The sequence below is a fragment of the Acanthopagrus latus genome, chromosome 17, assembly GCF_904848185.1.
Source record: "Acanthopagrus latus isolate v.2019 chromosome 17, fAcaLat1.1, whole genome shotgun sequence".
Taxonomy (NCBI): Eukaryota; Metazoa; Chordata; class Actinopteri; order Spariformes; family Sparidae; genus Acanthopagrus; species Acanthopagrus latus.
In genome coordinates, this window is record NC_051055.1 from 21,248,102 (window position 1) to 21,271,070 (window position 22,969).

Below are 22,969 nucleotides of genomic sequence, written 5' to 3' on the forward strand. Positions count from 1 at the left end.
CAACAGGAAGTATCACAGTTACAATACAGTAGGTAAGCCCCAGATGTGGTGTCACACTCAAGAACAAAAAAACAACATTACTATCCTTTTTGATATTTGTAATGATAAGTATTTATATTTGACTACTGTGCATTGACAATCCATGAGAAAAATAATGAAGCAATGAAAGTAAGAATTAATTAAATTGTTCAATAATGAAAACAAAAGTATGTTTTGTGAGGGCAGAGGTCTAAAAGGAGGGCCAGAGACAACTGTGAACGACGCGCAAATGTTTATTACTCATTCAGGACCAGGAAGAGACGCTTTTCTGTACTGCAGGAAATTGAAATGGTGTGTAACTGGTTCACGTTATTACTGTTTGTTACAGCAAGCAAACACTTAACAACAAGGTCACCTTATGTGTGTGTGACAAACTTTTCCAATGTCTAGGACAGGAAGTGTGAGTATGTGTGCCGTATAAATTTGTCCAGGCATTCTTGTCTGTATTTGTAGGAATGCAGGCATTTGCATATGGTGAGTTGCTGAGCTTAGTCGAGCGGAGCACATATGCACGGGTCTGTGTACAAGTGTGTGAGTATGCGTGTGTTTGTGTGCATGTGTGGCTGTATTTAGCCTGTAATCTTGCATCAGTGACTGTGCCTGATCCTTTGCCAGCCTTTTAATTTCTCTCATTTTGGGCGTATCTTACCATGGCAGATTATTCCAATTATATTGTCCTTTTTGTAGAAGTGTGTGTGTGTGTGTGTGTGTGTGTGTGTGTGTGTGTGTGTGTGTGTCAGTGAGACAATGACAAAAGACGACTGGGAAAGACTGAGACATCGAAAAAGAGTGAGAGCCCAGCGAAGGCTAGAATGACTGTGGAAATTCCCAGTGACTACACAAGAACAGCCTATTTGAACAAACAGCCAAACAGCCGCATACTCCTACCTCTCTCTCTCTCTCTCTCTCCCTCTCTCTCTTTCTCTCTCTCTCTCTCTCTCTCTCTCTCTCTCTCTCTCATACTCAAGTAGGGTGACCTCACTCAGGCCACTGCCAGCCTTTTTCTTCCTGATGGAAGTCAAAATAAAGGCTATGTTTTGTTTTTTTTTTGTTGCGCCCTCATGTCGACCAAGCAGCATCAAGTTTATAATGCACAGTGTGAGAAAGCTACCTTGTCGCATGTTGAAGTGGCCAGAGGGGGTACAGTGGAGAGATCGGGGGACCTGTAGTATGAGACTCAAGTGTGTGTGTGTGTGTGTGTGTGTGTGTGTGCGCGCGCACGCGTGTGCGTTAGATAGTGAGAAAGCTTTTTTGTCTCTGCATGCATTTAAAATTAAAGAGATGTAGCCCTCGTTATGGCAGGCATTTGGATCCTGGAGAACTGTAAGAGACAAACCGAAACAAGTGACCTTGGATGTTTACCTTCCTTTCTTTCCTTCTTTCCCACTTCCTTTCTTTCTTTCTTTAGTTAGTTCTTTTTGCCTGTTTGTTTCCTTTTATTGTGGACCCTTTATTTTTGAGAAAACTAACCCATAATTTGGAGTCTTGCAGTATACCAGTACTGATGAAAAAGGTGATGTTTAAAAGTGATATGTTGACACCATGTAATAATTCTTTCTATTCCTGGTTTGTTACAGTAGGTGTAATGCTGGTCATAAAACCTGCCATACAATGAAACAGTTGTGAAAAGAATAGTGTAATCATTGTTTTTTACACTTTTGTACAGTTTTGCTTACAGACGCTCTCCCAACTTCCTCACGCTTGTATTTTGAGTGTAATATATTTTCAAAAAAGAGACAAACACACACAAAGTTAAAGGTAAATATGACTGATAGCATATTTTTCTATAGATGTCACAATGATGTCACTATTGTGAATTCCATGAAAGCCCTAAAAACCTGACAGTCCTACCCATTTTTTATGAGTGATATATCCCTCATTTAGAAGGATCTAATGGCATTCTCAGTCACGCTTACCTCGGAAACCAGTGAATCAATAATTAATCAATTGTTAAAACATACATATAACATATAATATACATATTTTTTCACTTTTTATTATTTATTCAGTATTAAGCTTACTATGAGAGGGCCTTGAGAAGAATACAGATTTGTATGTGAAAATAAGTCCTTCATTTCCATGAAGCTCAATTTTTTAAAATGTTGCTGTCTGGCTTTAAAATGGTGGATAACTAATGTGGGAATTAAGATTTTATGATTTGAGTACACAAACTCGCTCTTACAGACAATCACAGACACAGACATTCACACATGGCACACTCTAGTGGATCAGACATACATGGATGGTGAATGAGAGCATACGTCAGATACTGAGCCAATGTGATTGTCAGTGCAGTGTAGCACACTTCCAGGTATGACGTCATTTTTATTCTCAGCAATTTTTGATTATAAAGATGATAATGACCACCTGTCTTCTGCGTTTCCCTCTTCCTTTCCAGTCTGCGAGTGATACGGAGGACAGAACGACAGGGGAGAAGATTAAGTGGAGAAAAACAAAATAAAGGAGTGCCTTAGAAGTGAAAAAAAGAGGAGTGCTACGAAATCTGCAGCACTTTGTGGACAGGGAAGAAAAGATGAGACCAGTAAAGAAACACAGAGGGCGTTCTCCCCCTTTAACAAGAGGCAGAGGGGGGAGAAGGAGAGGGGGCACTCAGCCCCTCCAAGAGAAAGACCCTAAAAGAGTCAAGAGGGAGACACTTGTTAAAACGACACAGCATTCACCCAACACTCCATCTACACGCAAACAGACCCTGCCCACAGCCTCCAACTCCAATGAAGAGCCAGTTACAAACAGCAATACCCCCATGAGGGAGGAGCCTACCAAGCTGAGGAAACCTGTGGAGTCACTCGACAAGGATGGGAAAAAGGCAGAAGAAAAGACAGAAAATGAAAAGATAGTGGGCACGAATGGAAATAGTGCCATTTCCACTGACACTGTAGCATCTCCTACCTCTGCCCAAGCGCCACTCTCCACAGCCACGCCCACTCTAACCACCAATCACAGCCCCAGCTTAGGCTCAGTCTCTAGTAGGAAAACAGCCACGTTTAAGGCTCGCATACCCAAGAAAAAATACACATATGAGCACTTTGCTAACAACGCAAGTTCCCTGACTACCATTCCTACCTCTAGTCCTGCACTCATCCACAACAGTAACTGCAGTATTAACAGCAAAATCAGTGATAGTGTGAATGCACCCAATAACAATTTTAAGACTAGTAACAATATTAGTAATAGCATTGATCAAAGCATTAATGTTAGCATCAATAGTTGTACAAACAGTAACACTACAAGTGGTATTAACAATCTGATTAACAGTAGTGCTGGGAGCCATAGTACTTTTATCAATAGCAGTAATAGTAGAAGTAATAATTTCTCAGGTAATCAGCCATCAGTGCTAAATGTGTATAATAAAACTACAGAAGCAAACCATTTTGTTTCCACAGAGGATAGGCCCCTCAGGACAGCAGATTCCCAGGAAAAAGATGCCCAAACTATGGAAAATGAGTCTGAGGGGGCCCCAAACTCAGTGCGCTCCTCTTCCACTGATACAGCCAGTGAGCATTCAGCTGACCTGGACGTATTGGAGGCAACAGGACCAAGCCTTCATCAAAAGAACTCCCTCAACCCAGCTCCACTCCATAACTCGCACCATAAAGAGGACAGTCTTTCAGAGGGTCTAGCTGAAGCTCTGGCCAAGGGCATGAAAAACCAGAGGGTTCTAGCCCGCCAGATAAAGAGGACCATGGAGAGTGGGGTTAAGGAGACTGACTCATGCACTTTATCACCTGTTTTCCGACCAGGGGTGGTGCGTAGGGTGAATGGAGGTGCTGTTGAAGTCCAGCTCCAAGGAGAGGAAACCCTCATTAAATACCCTTTCCATGGTGGGACCATGATGGCATCATCATCAGGAGCTGAGAGAACTGTTGAGTTAATTTTGGATGCCCCCCCACCTGGCATGGCACCTGTGGCCGTCAGGACCCGAGTGTGTGTGCCCTTTGCAGGAGAGGAGGGCCATCCGCTGCTCTACAGAGAGGGGATTATTGCTCAGGTGGACCCACACCCCGGTGTCTCATTTCCTTACCAGGTGCTCCTGAGTGAAGAGACTCTGAACGATGGCCGGGTGGGGGAAGACAAAGAGAAAAGGAAAGCTAATGCTCAAGCCGTGTGGGTATCCCGACAAAGTCTGAGACTGCTCACCCCTCCTTGGGAGGTTCCACATTTAGATGGTGGAAGGGCCAAGGAGAGAGAGCGGGAGAGGGAGAGAGAAGAGAGAGAGCGGAGGGAGGAGATGGAAGTAGAGAGGGAGGTGTGCCAGTTGAGTATTGGAATGGGGGTACTGGGAGGCGGGGCAAGGTTGGGACACGGTTTTGCGCATGAAGGGGTCGCAGGAGGGCATCCCTTTGGAAACGTACATGCACCACCCCATTCTAGTATAGCTGGCAGCACAGTTCACGGCTGTGGAGATAACTACTCTGACAGAGAGAGACAGAAACAGCCAAACACACCAGAGGAGGACGTTGAGGTATCTCGTTTTAACATGGGCCTCACTGTTGGTCCCAAGCCACAGGCTGTGACCTCTCAGCACAGAAACATCATCTCCAAGTCCAGCAGCTACCCTCCCTCCTCCCCCCACCTCTCTGTGGTGCGGGGGCTGGGACCTCCACACCTCTCCACCCTAGCCAGTCCTCAGCCACCCCCTTCCCCTGCCTCACTGGCGTCCGAACTAAACAACACCACTTCAAACCTACCTCCATCAAAGACCACTCCCACTCAGAACCTTACTCCCACTTCTGGTGGGGGGTCCTCTTCTACCTCCTCTCGCTCCAGGACTCCCCTCTCGTTGGCTCAGCAGAAATACAAGAAGGGTGATGTGGTGTGCACCCCTAATGGTATCCGTAAGAAGTTTAATGGTAAGCAGTGGAGGAGGCTGTGCTCCAGGGAAGGCTGTATGAAGGAGTCACAGCGTCGAGGATACTGCTCCAGACACTTGTCCATGAGGACCAAAGAGATGGAGGCAGCAGGGGGAGAGAGGGGAGGAGGAGGCAGTAGCTCAGGGACAGTCACCCCATCTGACCTGCGGGGGAGAGCGAGCAGTGAGTTTGAGTGGGACGACACATCAAGAGAGAGCAGTGAGACTAGTAGCAGAGGAGATTCTCGACCCCGTTTGGTCCTCCCCTCCCTCCTCCCCCCTGACCTGTCGTCACGCTTTGACTTTGATGAGTGTGAGGCTGCCACCATGCTTGTGTCATTAGGGAGCTCCCGCTCTGGCACCCCCTCCTTTTCTCCCATCTCGAACCAGTCACCTTTCTCCCCTGCCCCCTCTCCCTCACCTTCTCCGCTGTTTGGCTTCAGGCCGGCCAACTTTTCCCCGATTACTGCCTCCCCGGTCCTGCAACACCGGCGGCACCGGCAACCCAGCGGAACAGGGGGAGGAGGTGCAGGGGGGGGTAAGTCAACTACCCCAGCTGGAGGAGGAGGAGAAAGGGAGAGACACACTTCAGGCATCCAGCCCTCCTTCCACAGCAACCTAATGTTTACAGTCCCCATGAGCCCCAGCAAAAGAAAGCCCGATGCTCCTCCACCACCACCCCTTCCCTCCCATCACCACGATTACACACCCAAGACAGAGCTGGAGCAGGGGGAACTCAACAACTCTTTCAGGGTGCTGTCACCCCAAACATCAGCTTCACATTCCCGCACACACACGCCCACCTTCTCCCGACCCAGAGGAGTGACCACCCCCTCCTCCTCTAGTAGGCCACCGTCCTCCACTGCTGTCTCCCCTCCTCCTCTGCTGGTGTCTCCAACTCCTCCTTCTCCTCTCACTCCAGATGGAGGGCCTCGTCGTGTAGTCCCTGTATCCCAACAGACGTTACGGGACTCCCCTGTCATCGTGAGGAATCCCGAAGTCCCACTGGCAAAATTTACAGAGTGTCCCCTGGGAAGAGGAGGAGGAGAAGGAGGAGGTGGAAACGAGGGAGGGACAGAAAACACCTCATCTAAAGACATCAGCCTAACACCCCTTACCTCTCAGCCAATTTCTGGCCTCCAGGTTCCCGTCCCCATTAACGCTGCTGCAGCCACAGTTCCCAATGGCACCGTCCTCTTGCGGAGCCCGGCCCAAACTCTGGTGCTTGTGTCCCCAACACCCTCTTCCTTGCCCACCACTGAGACGCCCACCGCCCCCCTGCAGGCCCTGTCAGTTACAGTCAGCACAACAGTCACAGCTCCCGTTCCAAGTTGCTTGGACAGCTCTGTGGAACGAGAGGACAGCAGGGGGACAGGGTTTGGGGGCGAGGTCCAGCAGCCGGTTCCTTGTCACCCTTCTCCCACCGCCTTGCTGCCGCTGATCCTCCCAGCTGAAAGCCTTCACCCCGTCCCACGGAAAGACATCATCATGGGACGTCCTGGCACAGGTGAGAATTACCCCATAAGTGTGAGTGTATTTAGTATGTGAGGTCAGTGACTTCAATGGAATGAGGAGAAACTATGAAGAAATTACCTGCAATTTGTGAATTCAGTTGCACTTGAATTAAACGGCATATTCTGGCACCTTTAGAAAAAGTCACATAAATACAATCATAACTTTTCTTAATATGTGTATGAAAAGAAAGATGCTGAAAGAAAATTATTGTGTCAATGAGAAAATTAGATTGAAATTGAACATTGAACTGGGATGTGTTAAAAAGGAAACATTTATGGTCTCGCTATTTCAAAGAAAATAATATTTACGCAAAATTCTCAGGAAACAGAGTTTACACTTATGGTATTCTTTAGGCTGTTATTTTAAATACTTGAATTATAACTCAAGTATATTATTATAACTTTCAGTCAAATCAAATCAGTTTTATTTATGTAGTCAAAAATCAAAATAACATTACCTCAATGGGCTTTACAATCTGCACAGTGAACAATGTCCTCTCTTAAGATGCTCTATTAAAGTAAGGAAAATCATCCCGCAATTTTATAAAACATTGCAAAGATAAAGGAAGAAATCTAAGAGCCACAGAGGAGGAATCCCTCTCCCAGGACAGACAGACATGAAATAGATATCATGTGTACAGAACAAGACAACAAAATGACAGATTATATAGATTTTATTGACAGAATGTCTGATACAAATAGATTATATAAAATTATACACGCTGATGTCTAAACAGCATTCCAAATTGCAGCTCTGTACATACAAATGAAAAGTGAATGAAATATTCTCCTATATTTTTCTAACCTAACAAGCCAAGGACAAGATTTGCTGCAACGTCCCCAGTAGTGTGCATAAATTCTTAAGTTTTTAATATATTTTAGTTTGCCTTAATAATTTAATGACATGTTATCTACAGATCATATTCACATACTGAACTGTCATACCTTTTAAAATTCCATCTTTTGTGTTACCTGCGTGGCTCTGTAGCGTCAACTACTGACACACACAGTGTCAACTCAGAATGGGCTGAAAACGCTCTGTTTACTGTCCTTGAACTAGCAGGTTAACACACCGACCAGCAGAATGAAGGCAGTGTTACTTTTACCGAGAAACTCCACAGAGAAATGCAGTGGTAGTGAAGCTACGACTTGAGAAAATTACCAGAGGAGAAATGTTGTTTATTAATTCAGCTGAAGCTACTGCAAGTGGCGTAACTATTATAATAATGAGAAGACAAAGCAAATAATGTTTAAATGCAGGGTTTATTTTTGTTGTTTTATTTTTTACACACACACACACACACACACACACACACACACACACACACGCACCCACGTACACACTGATTGAAAGATAGGGAGATGTATTAGGGACTTAATGTTAAAATATTCCTCTTAAATAAGATAGTAAATAGAAAGGGCCGCAAATCACCATTTGTTACTCTCTTGATATATTATTCTGATTATTAATGCCAGTTAGCCATTGATATACTATGTTGAAATCATTCATCAAATAAATCAAATTCAGTGAAACAATTACTCATTTAACAATCTCAGTGTCTTTAACAAGACCTGCTGTATATTTTTATTTTATTTGACTTAATAACCTGTATGAGAATGGGTAACGACCACAGTGTAATAGAGAGTTAGGTTGACATTAACATGCCATGACCTGTGTGTGTGTTGATGCCCAGTGAAAGACGCTTCTGTTAGCCAACATGCTGTTGTCCCATATGGCTTCCTCTGGTCGCCTGTCCACCATCCTCATGACTGCTGGTAACACTAAACTAAATGCTAAGGCTGGTCACGTGACCCATGTAAGCCCTTGAACAGGCGTCTGTGATTTAGCAGGCCAGGAGTAGGCTTGTGGGAATCACTGCTGATGACAAAAACTTGGAACTACAGTCACCATTTTCACAGAGTTTTACTAGTCAGGAGGAATAATCTGTGCCGTCTGTTTTAGCAACTTGGAGTAAGGGAGCTTAGTTCATCTGATGACCATTGGAAATGATCATGTATCGTATTTAAGAGCCAAACACTCTTTGTATGAGAACAAAATTACCAAAGCAGTAATGAAATTGTTGTATGTTTTGATTTCAAATGCAAATGGCTGCCTGAATGCAAAATTATTTCTGTTTATATGTGTGCGTGTGTGTGTGTTCAAGTGTGTGATTGTGAGGCAGAGAAAGTGCAAAAGAGAAAATGTATGCATGGGCATGCTGCTTTGGTGTTTTTGTATTTTCTATAGGGATTAGACTGTGCGTTATTCGGGATTAGCGTCGTTGATATTTTAGAGTCCCTCTTATATTCCAAGTCATTATAGACAAAAAACTGTCTGAGTGGTAGCAATCATACCTACACCCTATAGAAAAAACACGATGTGACAGAATGATAATAGAGAGGAATGGGAAAGTTTGATAAGACAAAGAAGGAATCTGAAAAAAAGAAAATAATAAAACTGAGTCCCTTTTGAATCACTGCAACACAAGAAATTAACATTTAAATAAGAAAGCAAAAGTGAGTATGGAACATGTGGGCTACATTTATGTAGGCCAGTTATGGACTGTTTCCACCAGCTTGTTTTTGATTTTCGGTTTGAGAAAGAGTTAAAAAAGGGGGGGGGGGGGGGATCAGAATTATATCAGAAAGAGACTGAGGAGGGACTCAGAGACGGCACTGATGAACGAAGATATAGAAGGTGAAAAAGAGGATTTAACAACAAGTTTCGTACAAATCTTGCAGTCATTTATTTCTTGAAAAAGTCTGTCCAACATATTTATTTTAAGTGTATGTGCGAGTGTGTGTGTGACTTCCTCACCCGAGTGACGATCATCTTCTTACTCACTACAAACTATTTCCGCTGACTCTTGCCGTGTGTGTGTGTTCTTGTGTTTGTTTGTTTATTAGTGACTCATGTCAGGATATAGTGAAAAAAGGTGTGGGCAGCATTCTTGGCCTGTAACACTGAGGTGGGTTAATTCTAAATGTGTGTGTGCATGTAGGATATATGTTGCAAGTTTCAGTGGATTGTGTGGGTGTGTGAAGAATTTGTTTCTCAAGCTCCTGTGTGGGGATATGCTATAGTATATATATATATATATATATATATATATATATATATATATATATATAGTGTGTGTGTGTGTGTGTGTGTGTGTGTGTGTATAAAGAGCATTGCTCACCATCAACTGAAAAATAAAAACCTACTTCCTGATTCTTTTACATACACACATATAGTATAACTTAGTTAAATTCACTTCACTAGGGCCTTTTGCCCTTGTGTGTAAGTACATGTCGCTGTGCGGACTTTGAGAGTGTGACAGAGAAGTGGACAGGAAAGAGAACGCTGTCATTTTGAGTGTACGGTCTCTCCTCACATCCTTTTTTTTTTTTTTGCAGCTGAGAGGACGGTGAATGAATGAATGAATAGCATCTCTTTGTGTGAGTGCATGCACGCTTGTCCATGCGTTTGTGCATTTATTTTGAAGAGCTGTGAGTGAGAAGCACATGTGGTTGCTTTCTGTAGAGTTCGAAATGGAGCGCGAGCTTTTGCATATGGTCGTAGGAGAGTGTGAAATACGAGGGAAAGTAGGAAACACCATGCGCGTATGTGTGCCATCACACGTGTGGTATGTTGGTGATTTGCAAGTTTGTGTAGGTGTTAGTGTTTTCTTATCAGCTTGTGAAAAATTAAAAAAAATGGTAAACAGTTATTTTTTTCAAGTCGAAGAGGTTAATCGGGTGTTCAAATGATCTTGAATATTATTTGTGTCTGAATATGTCTTGATATCCTGAATATTATTTTAAGATATCAACTTGGCTGATCATATTTTGTCTCTGGTGTCAGTTTTTAAAAATGATACCGGAGCTGTAAACCCCCTTGAGAAATAATATTGACACTTCTTTATCTTAAGGTATATTTGCATCTTAAATATGTTTGTCTTTGTGTAATGGTTATAAACATGATTCAGAGTACACATTTAGGATCAGAATCAATATAAATACAGTCATATTAATGCCAAAAAGTACACACATTTCATGTAGGTAATAAGTGTGTTCAAGTGAAGATGAAAACACAATAATATGTACACTGAAACTCAGGTTATTTAAAATTCTCTTGATGACACATTAAACCTGCAAGGATACATCATGCCTTTACATTAAAACTACATCCAAACAATTACATGAACAAATTAAATGTAATACTGAACATTATCTATCTTCTTCTAGTCAGGTGGGAGCTTAGATTTTATCAGGAGTGAAAAATTAGTGTGAAAAATGTGGCAGTTGATAAAAGACAATTTAGGTTGCTATTTCAGGAAAACAAATATACTTCTAACACCTTATAGATCATGTAATAAAATGGAGATTTAATGTGTAAGAGACAGTGATATGTAAGACGAAGGGAGCAGGTTAAATTAGATCTTGTACAATTCAAAAATCAGTAGTCTGTGAGTTCTTCCTCTTTTGTCTGTGTTATGTACACATTTATGATATTGTGTTTTTGATAATTCACTCTGAAATAAGTCAACAATCCTCCGGTTAAGCTCCTCCACTAACACTGTCACACACTTTTAACACAAAGCTGCGTATGTTCTCTGTGTGTTCCCTCCTAAAGATGCACTAATGAGTGATTATTTAAAAACATCTTTTTAAGTGTCTCCGCAACTTCCTGCCAAATAAAACTGTTAGATGATCAGGCACAAGGTGAAGGATGAGACCGTTTTTTTATGGTGTCACGTGTGTATTGCATGCAGCGTGTGTGTGTGAGGCCGAGTAACCGAGCGTCAATCACTGAGTACCGGATATGATGTGTGAGCGCCAAACGTCTGTTGCCATGGCAACAAAGCAAACATCACACTGATGTAGCCTGTACATAACACAGAATATTCACAAATAGAAATAGCAGCCCCCGTGTGTGTGTGTGTATGTGTGCACGTGTGCGTGTGTGTGTGTGTGTGTATGCATGTGTGTCCCTTTGCTTGTGTCACTTTCCACTTAGAGAGGAGAAACTTCAATGTGCTCACATGTGTTTACACACCAACACATTATGATAAGATCCTTCTTATTCTGCCTTGTGTGTTTTACTCGACATTGAACTGAAAACTGAAACGATCCTGGATAATCGGAGGGTTTCCTCTAAATTATTTAAGCACTGACTGAAGTGTTCCCGGTCTAATATTCCTTTACACACTCACACTTACAACAGCCATTTCATCACCTACTACTGTTTGTTGTCCTTTTGAAATTACAAATCTTATCATAAGCATGTATTTAAAAAATGTTTCGACAATTTTTAAAATTAACTGGAGGTGAGAATGTGGCATTCTTGAGCGGCAGCCTTCATCAGTCTATCTGAGGAAAGTGTGCAGGGTGTCCTTTTTATGACTTTGTTGCTTTAAAGGTCTTAAATGAGTGTTGTGTGTTCTTTCTGTCGCATCGAAATCCCGGATTCAACAGAGACGCCACCATTCTCTGTATGACGACATACTGTAACTCCTCGGCATCTCACATACTGTGCTGCATGATTACATCTGTTAGCATAATTGTTATAAATGTGATTGGCCTTTGAACAGAAAATCTTTTATTGTACTTCTAGTGGCTTAAATGAATGTTTAGAAATCACGACAGTGTTAAACTTATATCATGTCACACAGTTATAAATGCTTGAAGTAAAATTACAATAGTGCCTTTGCATGTTTGGTAAGTGCGCATATTCTCTATCTCTGTCTGTCTGTGTTGCTTACACTCACACACATGCACACACACTTTGTGCAACACTGAGTAAACATGTCACGCTCCCTCAAGAACACGTGAATTCACTTTTTCGCACTGTTATTTTGCACTTGGATAGGTTTTTTTTCTCTTAGCGCCCGCTTTCCTCTGTCTCATTTTTTTTATTTTCTTTCTAAAAAATTATGACACATTTGTGTTAACCCTTCGCTCCATCGCATTGCAGTGGCTTTGCTTCCCCTCCTTTCCACTTCGCTCTCTTCATCCTGGTCTACCCGGATACGGATACCCGGGAATAACATCCCCACTCCCTCCCGCCCCTGCTTTACGTAACGCTTAAAGCCCTGCATATCCTCCCTGGCCATGGCAACAACCACATCTGGATCACACAGCCATCTAGACTGGCACCAAAGCACATGTGAAGCCCTCAAGACTAACCACAAAAGTCATGTGCAATGATAATCATTTTTCCTATTGGGTGAAGCAGCCTTTGGAGAGATTGTCAAAATACACTGGTGCAGTGGGACTCTTTAGGCTGAGGTGGCTTCAAGACTTTGACTGCATGCACGTAAAGTTAGACCGATATTCAGATTCATTACGGCTTCTTCAGGATCTAAGTCAAGTCTACATTCATGAGTCTCAAGAGATCACACTCACAATGTGTTCCTCACATCCCAGAGTTTGGAATGAGAAGAGTTTTTATATTGCTCAGGAATTTCTTTTCTCTCCTTCATCCCACTCTCCTCCTCTTCTTTGCTTGCATCTGTAACTCCACAGTCTTTGCTCTGGTTTTCTGCTGCTGCCCACCATTTATCTGCAGGCTAGTAGTGCCCCCAGATGGCCAGACACACACATTACAAGTTCTTTCACACGGGGGATGGAGGGCTAGGTCTCCGAGCACTGGTCTGAAGTTTGTGTTTCGTGTTTTTTCTCCAATGCTAATTATTCATTGTTTGGAAGAGAGAGTGAGTGCATCTGCATATGTAGCCACAGAGTGTAAAGTGTGTTTTGTGGGCGATGAGATCTGCTCGTTCCCAGCAATTTTATTCTTCCTAATACTCTGGGTTATGTCTTCCCTTTGCAATAAACAAAATAAGGAGTAGCAGTTTTGATTAACTTTGAAACTAAGAAGAAGCTGTGATTGCATCCAGTCACTTCAAAATTCTCCTGCAAAGCCATCTATCTGCATGTCCATAAACCACACTGAAAAATGACTGGTTAACTTTATTTTGATGCAAAAGATGTTGATGGTCAGTGGCAGACTTGTGACCGCGGGCGACATGGGGACCTGTGCCCGACATAGCTGTTGCCATGGTAACTGCAAAGGACTGGTGGATCGAGTTATAATTGGACGGAGCAAATGGTGGGTTGTGGGAGGGAGAGACACGGAGCACAGGGGTGGAAGATGAATTAAGGGATGAGAGAGATGGGATGGGAGAGTGAGCGAAGGCGGTGCTCCTCCTTAGCGTAGGTAAAAGAGGAGGAGGAAAAGTTTTTCTCATGCAAGGTCACGTGCCATTTGACAGATGTAATTGGGGGGTAGAGACATGCATGCATACGCACAGCAAAAGCATGATGTCTGTGCGAGGAGACAGCCAATGAAAGCTGCCGAACACCTACACAGATATTGCACTGCCAGCACGGCAGCAGGGAGAGATAGTTAAGCTCAGCTGAAGGGGAATTTCTCTTCTTCTGTTTTTTTTCACACCTCTGTCTCTTACTTGTGCAGCTCTTCACTCCTTATCTCTGTTATATATGACTAAGCTCTAAAATTCTGTTGTTTCCCAGCCGCAACTCATGACTACCTCCCTCCAACTGATTTTCTTATCTTGACTCAACATCTATTGGGGCTCGCATAGCTGTAGTTTGACATTGAAATAGTCTCAAAAGTGACAAAAACACTTCATATTTGAAGTGATTTGTTTGTGATCATTGCAGAATTTAGCCGTACACAAACGAGGCCAAAGGAAAAACTCATTACTCTGCTCTGAATAATTGGTCGGATGTAGTTCATTACTAAGAGCTTGTAATGTTTACCCAGGGTTGTAACCACTGAGCAGCCACAGTAATCCCTCATCTGCACCCTGCCCTCTTTTCACCCTCTTTTCTTTTCACTCACAGAGCCAAGCTGTCCAACTCCATGTGCTGAACACACTGTGTTTTCTGGATTGACTTGTTGAGAGCTCAGTGCAGTTGATAAGCCTTAATTTCTCTCTCTCTCTCTCTCTCTCTCTCTCTCTCTCGCCCTGTCTTCTTCTAATGCCTATTAGTTGAACTCTTACTGGAAACGCCCAGGCTTAAAAGAAATTCAGGCAGTCACCCCATGTTTTTACTTGACGCTAGATGCCTTACTGATGCCAACAGACTTAAAAGATAAAGGGGTATGAGGGGTTATGATGGAGGTTCGGCACAGCGAAAATGCTTCATATTGTTTGACATGTCTGAATATTATTTATCCTTTTTCCAGATCCAAATTTGGATTTTTCAAGTATAGAGAAGTGTAACTCAGGGCTGAGAGGGTTAACTTTTTTTACTACTGAGGACAGTGGCTCTCACAACCTTATTGGTCAATTCCTAAGCTTCCGATGAGCTGACTGGTTGGTAGTGATAATTAAGTCCCTCCCAGTATTGTATTAGTCTTATGGATAGATGAGCTAAGCTGAGCGTGACTTCTTGACTCATACAGTGTGACGGGAAACCACATCATGCTTCTTCTTTCCCATCTTTGCTGTGTTATACCTGAACAACATAGATATCTTTAAATCTTCTCCCTTTGTCGCCCCCATCTGTGGCCCCCCATATTCTCCCCTCCCTCCATTTAAGAGAAGTTCTGTTTTCATAAGTTGTTTTCTCTCCACCCACCCACCCTCCTCCTCCTCCATCGCTCCCTCCCTGCCTCTCCTGCTGAAAATGACTCTCTAGTCTATTTTTACCCTCTGGTCCTCTCCACTCTTAGCCTGTTCCACCCATTTTCCCTCTCTTTCTAACCACCCCTACTCTTCTGTTTTCAATTCTTCCCTCTCTCCTTTCTCCCTGTGAGTGTTGCATCAGAACATTTACATTTCTGTCTGGAGGAGGCACGTTTGCACAACTGAAAGATGGAAAGATGTTTGGGGATTTGAAAAAGGGCTTTTAGTGGTGGAAGATTACATCACCTGCCTCTCTAGTGTTAGCTGCTTTCATAAAAACGATGGTGTTGCATTTTCAGAGAGACAGCTTATAATCCTTCTCATAAGTGAATATTTCTGATTTATAAATACAAGGGATGACCCTGCAGATTGGCTTGAATGGGTGCCTATGTGTTGTGTCAGAGCCCCCCTCCCCTCATCAACACCTATCCACTGTGCAGATTGCATAAAAAGACCAAAAGCAGTGTGGAAAGTAAACAGTAGATGGCTCAATAGCGCCTTCCTGCATCAGATGGTCTTCATGGGTATTAAAGCTTTAGCTGAGCATTTGTAAGTAGGAGGGATCTTGTCAGACTTCTGTTAAGCCATTGGTTGGCCTACATCTGAGTGTCGGCTCTTGATTCGCGGAATCACGCATCAATCAAGGTTTACTACGAATCCTGTACCAATGACATGAGTCTGGGGTGGGCTTACTGATAGAAACAGAAAAATACACATTTTTGACACAATATTTTAACACTAGCTAGTGTTTTCATAGAGATATAGAAGAGTTTATTGAGGTTTGTTTATTTGTTGTTGTATTGTATTATAGAAAATGTCAGTTTTTGTGGCACCAACAACCGTTGCCCGTAAAGCCGGCTGAAATTTGCATATGACTGGCATTCCAGTGCACACTCCGACCAATCAGGGTCCGCGGCGGGCAGATGACAGGTGGCTGCCTCGGCCAATAGTAGAGTCGTTTTCGCCGAAGGGAGGCGGGACAAGGCTGGGCGAGGTTGACAGGACGAGGAGGGGAGGGGGACGAGTACAGGGGGGGGCAAGCAGCCTAGTTTACAACAAGAGGAAGAGGGAGGGAAAGAGAAAGAAAGGGCCAAGGCTTGCGAGAGACACAGCGAGACAAAATTACGAGAGTAAACTCCGGCTGGGAGGTGTGGAGATGCGATACGAGGACTTTTTTGGACCAAAACAACACTCGTAACGCCAAGTATTAACAGAACTGGACGGTGTGTGCGCCGATGTCGTCCGCACGAAGTGGCTAGCTAAACTGCTGCAGACGGACGGACCTCACCAACGGCTTCAACCTAACGTACTGTATCGCTTCTTATAAAGCCCCACCATCGGGTGCGGGTCCACGATTAGGGCATCTTTAACCAGCCACTCGGTCGCTGCCTTGAGGAGGCGACTGAAAAATACAACTGCGATTGATCCCCCCCCTCCTTCTGCTCGCTGACTGGAGCCAGGAGTCTTCACCGCGTTGGCTTCTATCGCTGTGTTGTAGACTCATCAGTTGCTAGCTAACGTCAGGTCTGTGGCCAGATTGGCCAGGTAGAGTAGGAACTCGTACAATTAGACACTGGGTAGAGATCATCTAACCTAGTTTGTCGTAGAGATGGTGTTTTGAAGCTCTTGTTACCCAAACCTGATGGGTTGCGGGCTTGTAAGCACTGGGTGATGTATGAATGCACCAGATTTACAGTCAGCGACATCTGCTTATGCGTTGTAAACACGGATAAACTCGTGTTGGTCACTGCCCTTTAATAGGTGATTTTTGGATCTTGGTAGGTGTTATCTGTCAGGTTAAGACAGGTGCATAGTGGAGATCTGTAGGCAGATAACGGGAAAAACAAGTTAGTATTTGATGTAATGCACTTGTCAAACAGTCATCGCTGGATTATTTTGGCAGCCAATACGTTTGAATACGCCTTTGTAGTTGAGACATGAGAACAATCGCGTTTCTTTTGCCTCTGTCTGTGCGGCGGGTGCACGACCAGGGGCGTTCCCGAGAGGTTGGTCCAATTTGGAGTGGTGCACTTGAAGCTCCAAGAGGCAGCTAAATCAGCTGAGGTTGATTATTTGAATCGGAGAGTATTATAGTTTCAGTAAGCAGCGTTGTCTTGGACAGAAAGAGGATTGTCGCGTCGCACTTCCAAGCGCCAAGTAGACGAATCACCTTAGCTTTGATCGCCCCAGTTTGCTTGTTGCAGTGCTGTTTAGCCTGGTCGATAGGGTGCTCTCTTACAGCAGACCTTTAGCTGTGCTACTCCGGAGCTTTATGTGCTTCTTGATACCCACCGAGCCCCCCTGTCTACAGCTGTATTGGAGCCCACAGCGAGGTTAGACATGGCCCAGGAAGACTGCGCATATATCGGGCGGACGTTCTAATCGAGGCCGTGGATGTGCTCGAGGCCTTGTTAACCCCTCCGTGGCCAAGCTGCTGTAGTAATGTAAACAAACAGGGAGAGAGGGCATCGGGGGTAATTAGACCAAAGGGAGGAGGATCGCTGCCTCCGATCATAATCGCCGTATCAGTGGGTTGTCTATACACTGATGCATTCTCACAGATTTCTTAAAGTTTTGTGATTTATTGTAATCGTTTATAGTACATTCTGTCCACTTATGTTTGACTCTTCCGTGTGCGTTATTAGATTGCGGCATTCTGCGATACGGAGACATGGACTCTACTTGACAGACACATTTCATTTTTACTCGCATTGGAACTGAAAAAAAGCATACCTCTTTACGGCACATCTTTAAAATCCTCACGATGCAGTTATTATAATGAACGTTGACTGCAACCTGTAGGGATGAAACGGATACAGACACCATCGAGCACTTGTCGTCATCTGTGAGCTTCCCAGCAACATCACCTCGAGATTGTTTTGGATTAAGGATGTTTCCTTGCCCGGATTTTTGTGTGTTGTAGAAGAAGAGAGATTTTTTTTAAAGGACATATTATAATTCTTTTTGGGAGACTCACAGCAAGGATTGAATTCAACCATGTTCTCGTCAGAGAATCCTCAGTACCTTCGCCAAGGATTAAGCATGTTTGGTTAGTCCATGTCACTTACATCACTGTTTATGTGAGAGTACAGGATCCTTATTTGCCATATCTTAATCTTTGTTCGATTGTAGCGAAATGTAGACCTGAAATGTTGAATCAGTAACAGACAGAACCTGATTTTAACAGCTCCCTTTTTAAAAAAAAAGGACATTTTGGTGCTTTAAAGTTTTTAGGGGGAGAAGTGTTATTATTATGAGGCTGTTTTTAATAATATAAATACAGATAAGATGAATTATCCAGTCCCTTTTTAATTTATGATGGTTCAGAGTGTACCAGCTTCTGTCCTCCATCCAACCTGTTATTGAGAACAAACAGTCCTTTTGTACATTGGCTGTTGTCGGGGTGATTTAACCAGTTGAGTGGCTGGAGGTGTGCTTCTGTGGCAGCACTGATATTATTCACTTTAGTTTTCAAAGTATTGATGTTGTTGTATTCATCACATTTATTTAGTTCCCTGATGTTGGTTGACCAAAATTAAGGCCAGATGTGCTGTGCATCCAGTGGGACTACACTCTGAAGCAGTTGGCTCTCATTTATCACTGACTCTCTTTCAGTTTATTTGTGGTTCTATCACCCCTAAACAATAAAAAAAGAAAGTTAGTCACTGGAGTAGGAATGTATTGCTTATGGGAGTGTTGCGCCAAGGGCCTTTATTTGTTCCCCAAATAAGGAAACAGCATCTTGATATCTGAGCAGGGAAGTGTATAATCAAGTTATGGACATCAGATGGTGTCAGCTGTTGGTAGTAAACAATGCTCTCTTCCTCTGCAGTGTGGACCAATGTAGAGCCCCGGTCAGTTCCAGTCTTCCCCTGGCATTCATTGGTCCCTTTTCTGGCACCCACCCAATCAGATGCTTCTTCTCAGCCGGGAGAGGGCCCACACCCAGTCAGCCACCCCCAAGCAGCCAATCTGAAGACAGGTAATGAACACACGTATCCATCCCATTTTTTAAAACCGCAACAAAATACATATATTGTTTACTTTGTCTTGAGCAAGTATCTCTTCTCTTGTTCTTCCTCAGAGTGTCAGGGGGTGGCAGCGCTGTCACAAGAGCCTGCAGAGGCACCTCCCACTGTAGAGAGAGGTCCTCTGTCCCAGCCTCCCCCCTCCTCTGATGAGCCACCTCCAGAGAAGGAGAAAGGAGAAGAGAGGGAGAGGCCTGACAGTGAGACGGAGAGTGATGTGGATGACCCGTAAGTCCGGGTTTATTTTTGATATAGTCAAGTTACATGAATACATGAAGATACACACCACACATATACCTTTATCAGTGTCTTCATACAAAAATGGTTATGTATTTGTCCAAGTCAGCCTTCATAGTCATTTTCTGTGTGGTACTGTGTGTACCCACACATACAGTAAAAGAGTGTGATATTTTCTGTATCCTTGCGCTAATTTGGGCAGAAGAGCTCCATGCCAGAACAAAGCAGATGGGAACAAAAGCATTCCATCTCTGGGCTCTATCACTATATGAAAGGCAGTGGCCAGGCTGTCAGCCATTGAAATGGCTGAGCTGAAACTGCTGATGTATCTCATGGGAGATGAACTACTTGTGCTCCGTGGCTACATGTGATAGATTTGAAGCTCTAAGATAAATAACACCCGATAAGGAGACTCTTTTTTTTTTTTTTTTATTTAAGAGGGAAAGAGAAATCAGTGCTCAAGTGTCAGATTGTCTGAGCATATTGTCCCCAAGAGAAATCTAATAAAGATTACAAACAGAGGGCTGTTTTTTGTCTCCTTTCAGCTTCCTCCCAGGAGTTGTACCGGAGCAGCCCCTCTCTACATCACCAGTAAAGAGACGCACTCAGTCCCTCAGTGCGCTGCCCAAAGATGGAGATAAGAACAGTCCTGGAAAGGTAATCTTTCATTTCTCCTACCTGGCCATCAAAATTCTCAATGCTCCTTTTATCAAACTTTGTAATGTAATATCTCTTCATCTTTCTTGAACACTCTTTCAGAGGGAAAAGGATCACATCCGGCGACCAATGAATGCATTTATGATTTTCAGTAAGCGCCATCGAGCATTGGTGCACCAGCGGCACCCAAACCAGGACAACAGGACAGTCAGTAAGATCCTTGGGGAGTGGTGGTATGCTCTGGGACCCAAGGAGAAACAAAAGTATCATGATTTGGCCTTCCAGGTACACAGATGCATTTTCAACAATGACAAAAACACTGTGACATATGACTGAAAATTTCTGTTGTTGATATGCTGTATTTTTGTTTCTTTTTCACTTACTCCTTGTCCCTCCTTCTGTTCCCAGGTAAAAGAGGCCCATTTCAAGGCCCACCCAGACTGGAAGTGGTGCAACAAAGACAGGAAGAAGTCAAGCTCTGAAGGCCGTGGGGTGCCTGGGGGCAAAGACATAAGAGAGAGGAGCATGTCTGAGTCTACAGGTTTGTTTAACTCCACTCTCATGATATATCGCATACAGGCATATTTTTATAACATCTGTCCTTTTTACAAAATTTGTCCTTTCCAGTCTTTTAACTGTCTTCTTTTTGCCCCCTGATAGAGCCCCATTCTGTGGAGCTGAAGGGGGTTGGTCCAGGTCTGGTGGGCGTGTCTGAAAGGAGTGCAGGAGAAGGTCACGTCGGCCAGCTTACCCGTCCTCGAGCCTTCTCTCAAAGTGCCATGCACAGCCTGGAGCGGGTCGACAGGGGTAATACACAGGCCCTGGCAGAACTGGCACAGGTGAGAGTGAAACACAGCTCAAAAACCAGTAGAGCTGATTGCGTAATATACATTTTGTTAACATAAATTGAAGACCACTTTCACAGTTGGAGACGTGAACAGTGCTCTGCTGCTGTTTTTGTAGACAAGACTTGATAAAAAAACAAAACTGCTTTGTTTTCTAATGGACCTTCTGCAACTTAAATTTTTTTTTTCTGGCATATTTGCTCCTCAGGTTTAACCTGTAAAAAAACAGAAGCCACATTAAAGCACCGCGCTAGACAAAGCTATCCCAATTTATTTCAAATGCATCTTCGCTATAAAGTCTCTCATTTTGTCTTTTCAGATGTGTGGCGATGGTGGCAGTCAGTTTTCGAGTCATGCCCCACCCCTGTCACAGTCCCAAAGGGGGGTCAGCGAGGACATGACCAGTGACGAGGAGCGCATGGTCATCTGTGAGGAGGAGGGAGACGATGATGTCATCGGTGAGAAATCAAACCTACTTTACTGGTGAAACCAAATTTTGGATTACTGACCCTCTGTGTAAATTTCCAGGAAATGCATGCAGAAATCTTATCAATTGATAAAATAAGATTATCAATCAGAAGTAATATATTATGCCAGCAGTGATGTCTTATGTCACTCTGTCACAGAACAGTCCTGAGGTTTTTTTGTACATCATGTGGTTTTATTCTCTGCTCTTAACATGGTTAAATTGTGTCCAGTTTTTGACCACTGACCACTTTGATTTCAAAATCTGCTGTCATTTAGAGCTGATTCAGACACGAAGTACAGCCTGATTTTATTGGTTTGTAAATAGCAAGGAATGTCAAGTGTAGCTGTAGTGTATTGTTTCTTTTTCCACAGAGGACCCTTATCCTAGCAGTTCCATAGACCTGAAGTGTAAGGAGCGGGTGACTGACAGTGACAGTGAGAACGGTTCTGGAGACGAAAGTGAACAAAAGGTAACCAGTTTGAACAAGTGTTTTCCCTCTGATATTGAGTATTTTCCTTCAATTCCATCCATGGTTTCTCAATGTCTGTACTCTGTCTTCCATTTCAGAGAGTTTTTGCTCCAGTCATTTGCTCCTCTGCATTATCATCTTCCTCACAACATACGCCTCATGGCAGGAGCGTCTCGTTGTCCTCTTACCCTTCCAGTAAGCGCCATGATGAGGGGAGATCAGGTGGAGGAGGGTTTTCAGATCACAGGAGGAAGGACAGAGGAGAAGGAGAGGGTAAGGACACTTTTGGTGGGGAGGGAGGAGGAGGAGTGCAAGCCACTTCTCTCTCCCTCTCTTCTGGCCAGTCAGTCATCTCCACCTCTCCAGCTGGAGGGCCTCCATCCTCATCAGTAGGTTCACTGGGTGTGAACCCACTCCTGGGCATTGGTGCTGTTAGGGTGGCCTCCACAGTGGTGACCAATGTTATGCGTCCTGTTATCAGCACACCGCTCCCCATCGCCAGCAAACCCAGAGATGGGGGCACATCATCCAGCCCACATCCACCTGAGAGGAAGTCCCTGACCCCCCAGCAGCAGCAGCAGCCACAACTTCTAATAGGTTCGGGACCAGGAGGCGGGGCCACAGCCACAGGGGGTGGGTACTACTCCTCATCATCACCTAACCCTGTAGGTGCAGGCGTGGGCCCAGGTGGGGTAGTGACTAATTTAGTGTTAGGAGGGGCTTTGTCTGGTCAACCCGCTGTACAGCTCATCACCCCCTCCCCCCAGCCTCAGCCCCCCCAGCAGCAGGTGCATCACTCAACTGCTGTTTCATCACCGCATAGCCAAACCAATGGGCCCCTGCCTCTCCCTCTGCTTCAGCCCCAGTTTCTCCCAGCCTCTTCCCTAGCGCCCCCTGGGGGTAAGGCCATCACACAAGTTCAGTACATCCTGCCCACCCTACCTGCCAACACCCACCCCAAGAGCCCACCTCAGCAGCTCAGCCAGCCAACCAGCATCTTCAACCTGCCCACAGCTCCACCTACACACGTGTCCCTGGCCAATGGGAAGCAGCAGGGTACAGGTTCCCTGACGGGATATACGTCCAGCTCAGCAGTGGGTGTTGTCAGCCCAGGAGCTAGAGGTGAGAGTTTGAGAGCAGGAGTCATGACAGTAAGGCTGAATCCATGACGGTTCCATAGATGCGTATAGTAGTTATTC

General features: G+C 44.2%; 1 protein-coding gene across 8 annotated transcripts in view; it reads left to right on the forward strand.

The window, feature by feature from the left end:
* cicb (capicua transcriptional repressor b) overlaps nucleotides 1-22,969 on the forward strand; it is a 44,833-nt gene that overhangs the window by 13,193 nt on the left and 8,671 nt on the right. For 3 of the 8 annotated variants that reach the window (XM_037074827.1, XM_037074825.1, XM_037074826.1), the window contains 10 exons: nucleotides 2,438-6,416; nucleotides 18,898-19,047; nucleotides 19,150-19,321; nucleotides 19,876-19,987; nucleotides 20,090-20,272; nucleotides 20,396-20,528; nucleotides 20,648-20,826; nucleotides 21,152-21,290; nucleotides 21,673-21,770; nucleotides 21,869-22,892. In XM_037074827.1, the coding sequence (XP_036930722.1) occupies nucleotides 2,573-6,416; nucleotides 18,898-19,047; nucleotides 19,150-19,321; nucleotides 19,876-19,987; nucleotides 20,090-20,272; nucleotides 20,396-20,528; nucleotides 20,648-20,826; nucleotides 21,152-21,290; nucleotides 21,673-21,770; nucleotides 21,869-22,892 (6,034 nt within the window). In that variant the 5' untranslated portion in view covers nucleotides 2,438-2,572. Of the gene's footprint in view, nucleotides 1-2,437; nucleotides 6,417-16,096; nucleotides 18,115-18,897; nucleotides 19,048-19,149; nucleotides 19,322-19,875; nucleotides 19,988-20,089; nucleotides 20,273-20,395; nucleotides 20,529-20,647; nucleotides 20,827-21,151; nucleotides 21,291-21,672; nucleotides 21,771-21,868; nucleotides 22,893-22,969 lie in introns of those variants that run through there. The other 5 variants (XM_037074828.1, XM_037074829.1, XM_037074830.1 and 2 more) reach the window with 4 other exon arrangements.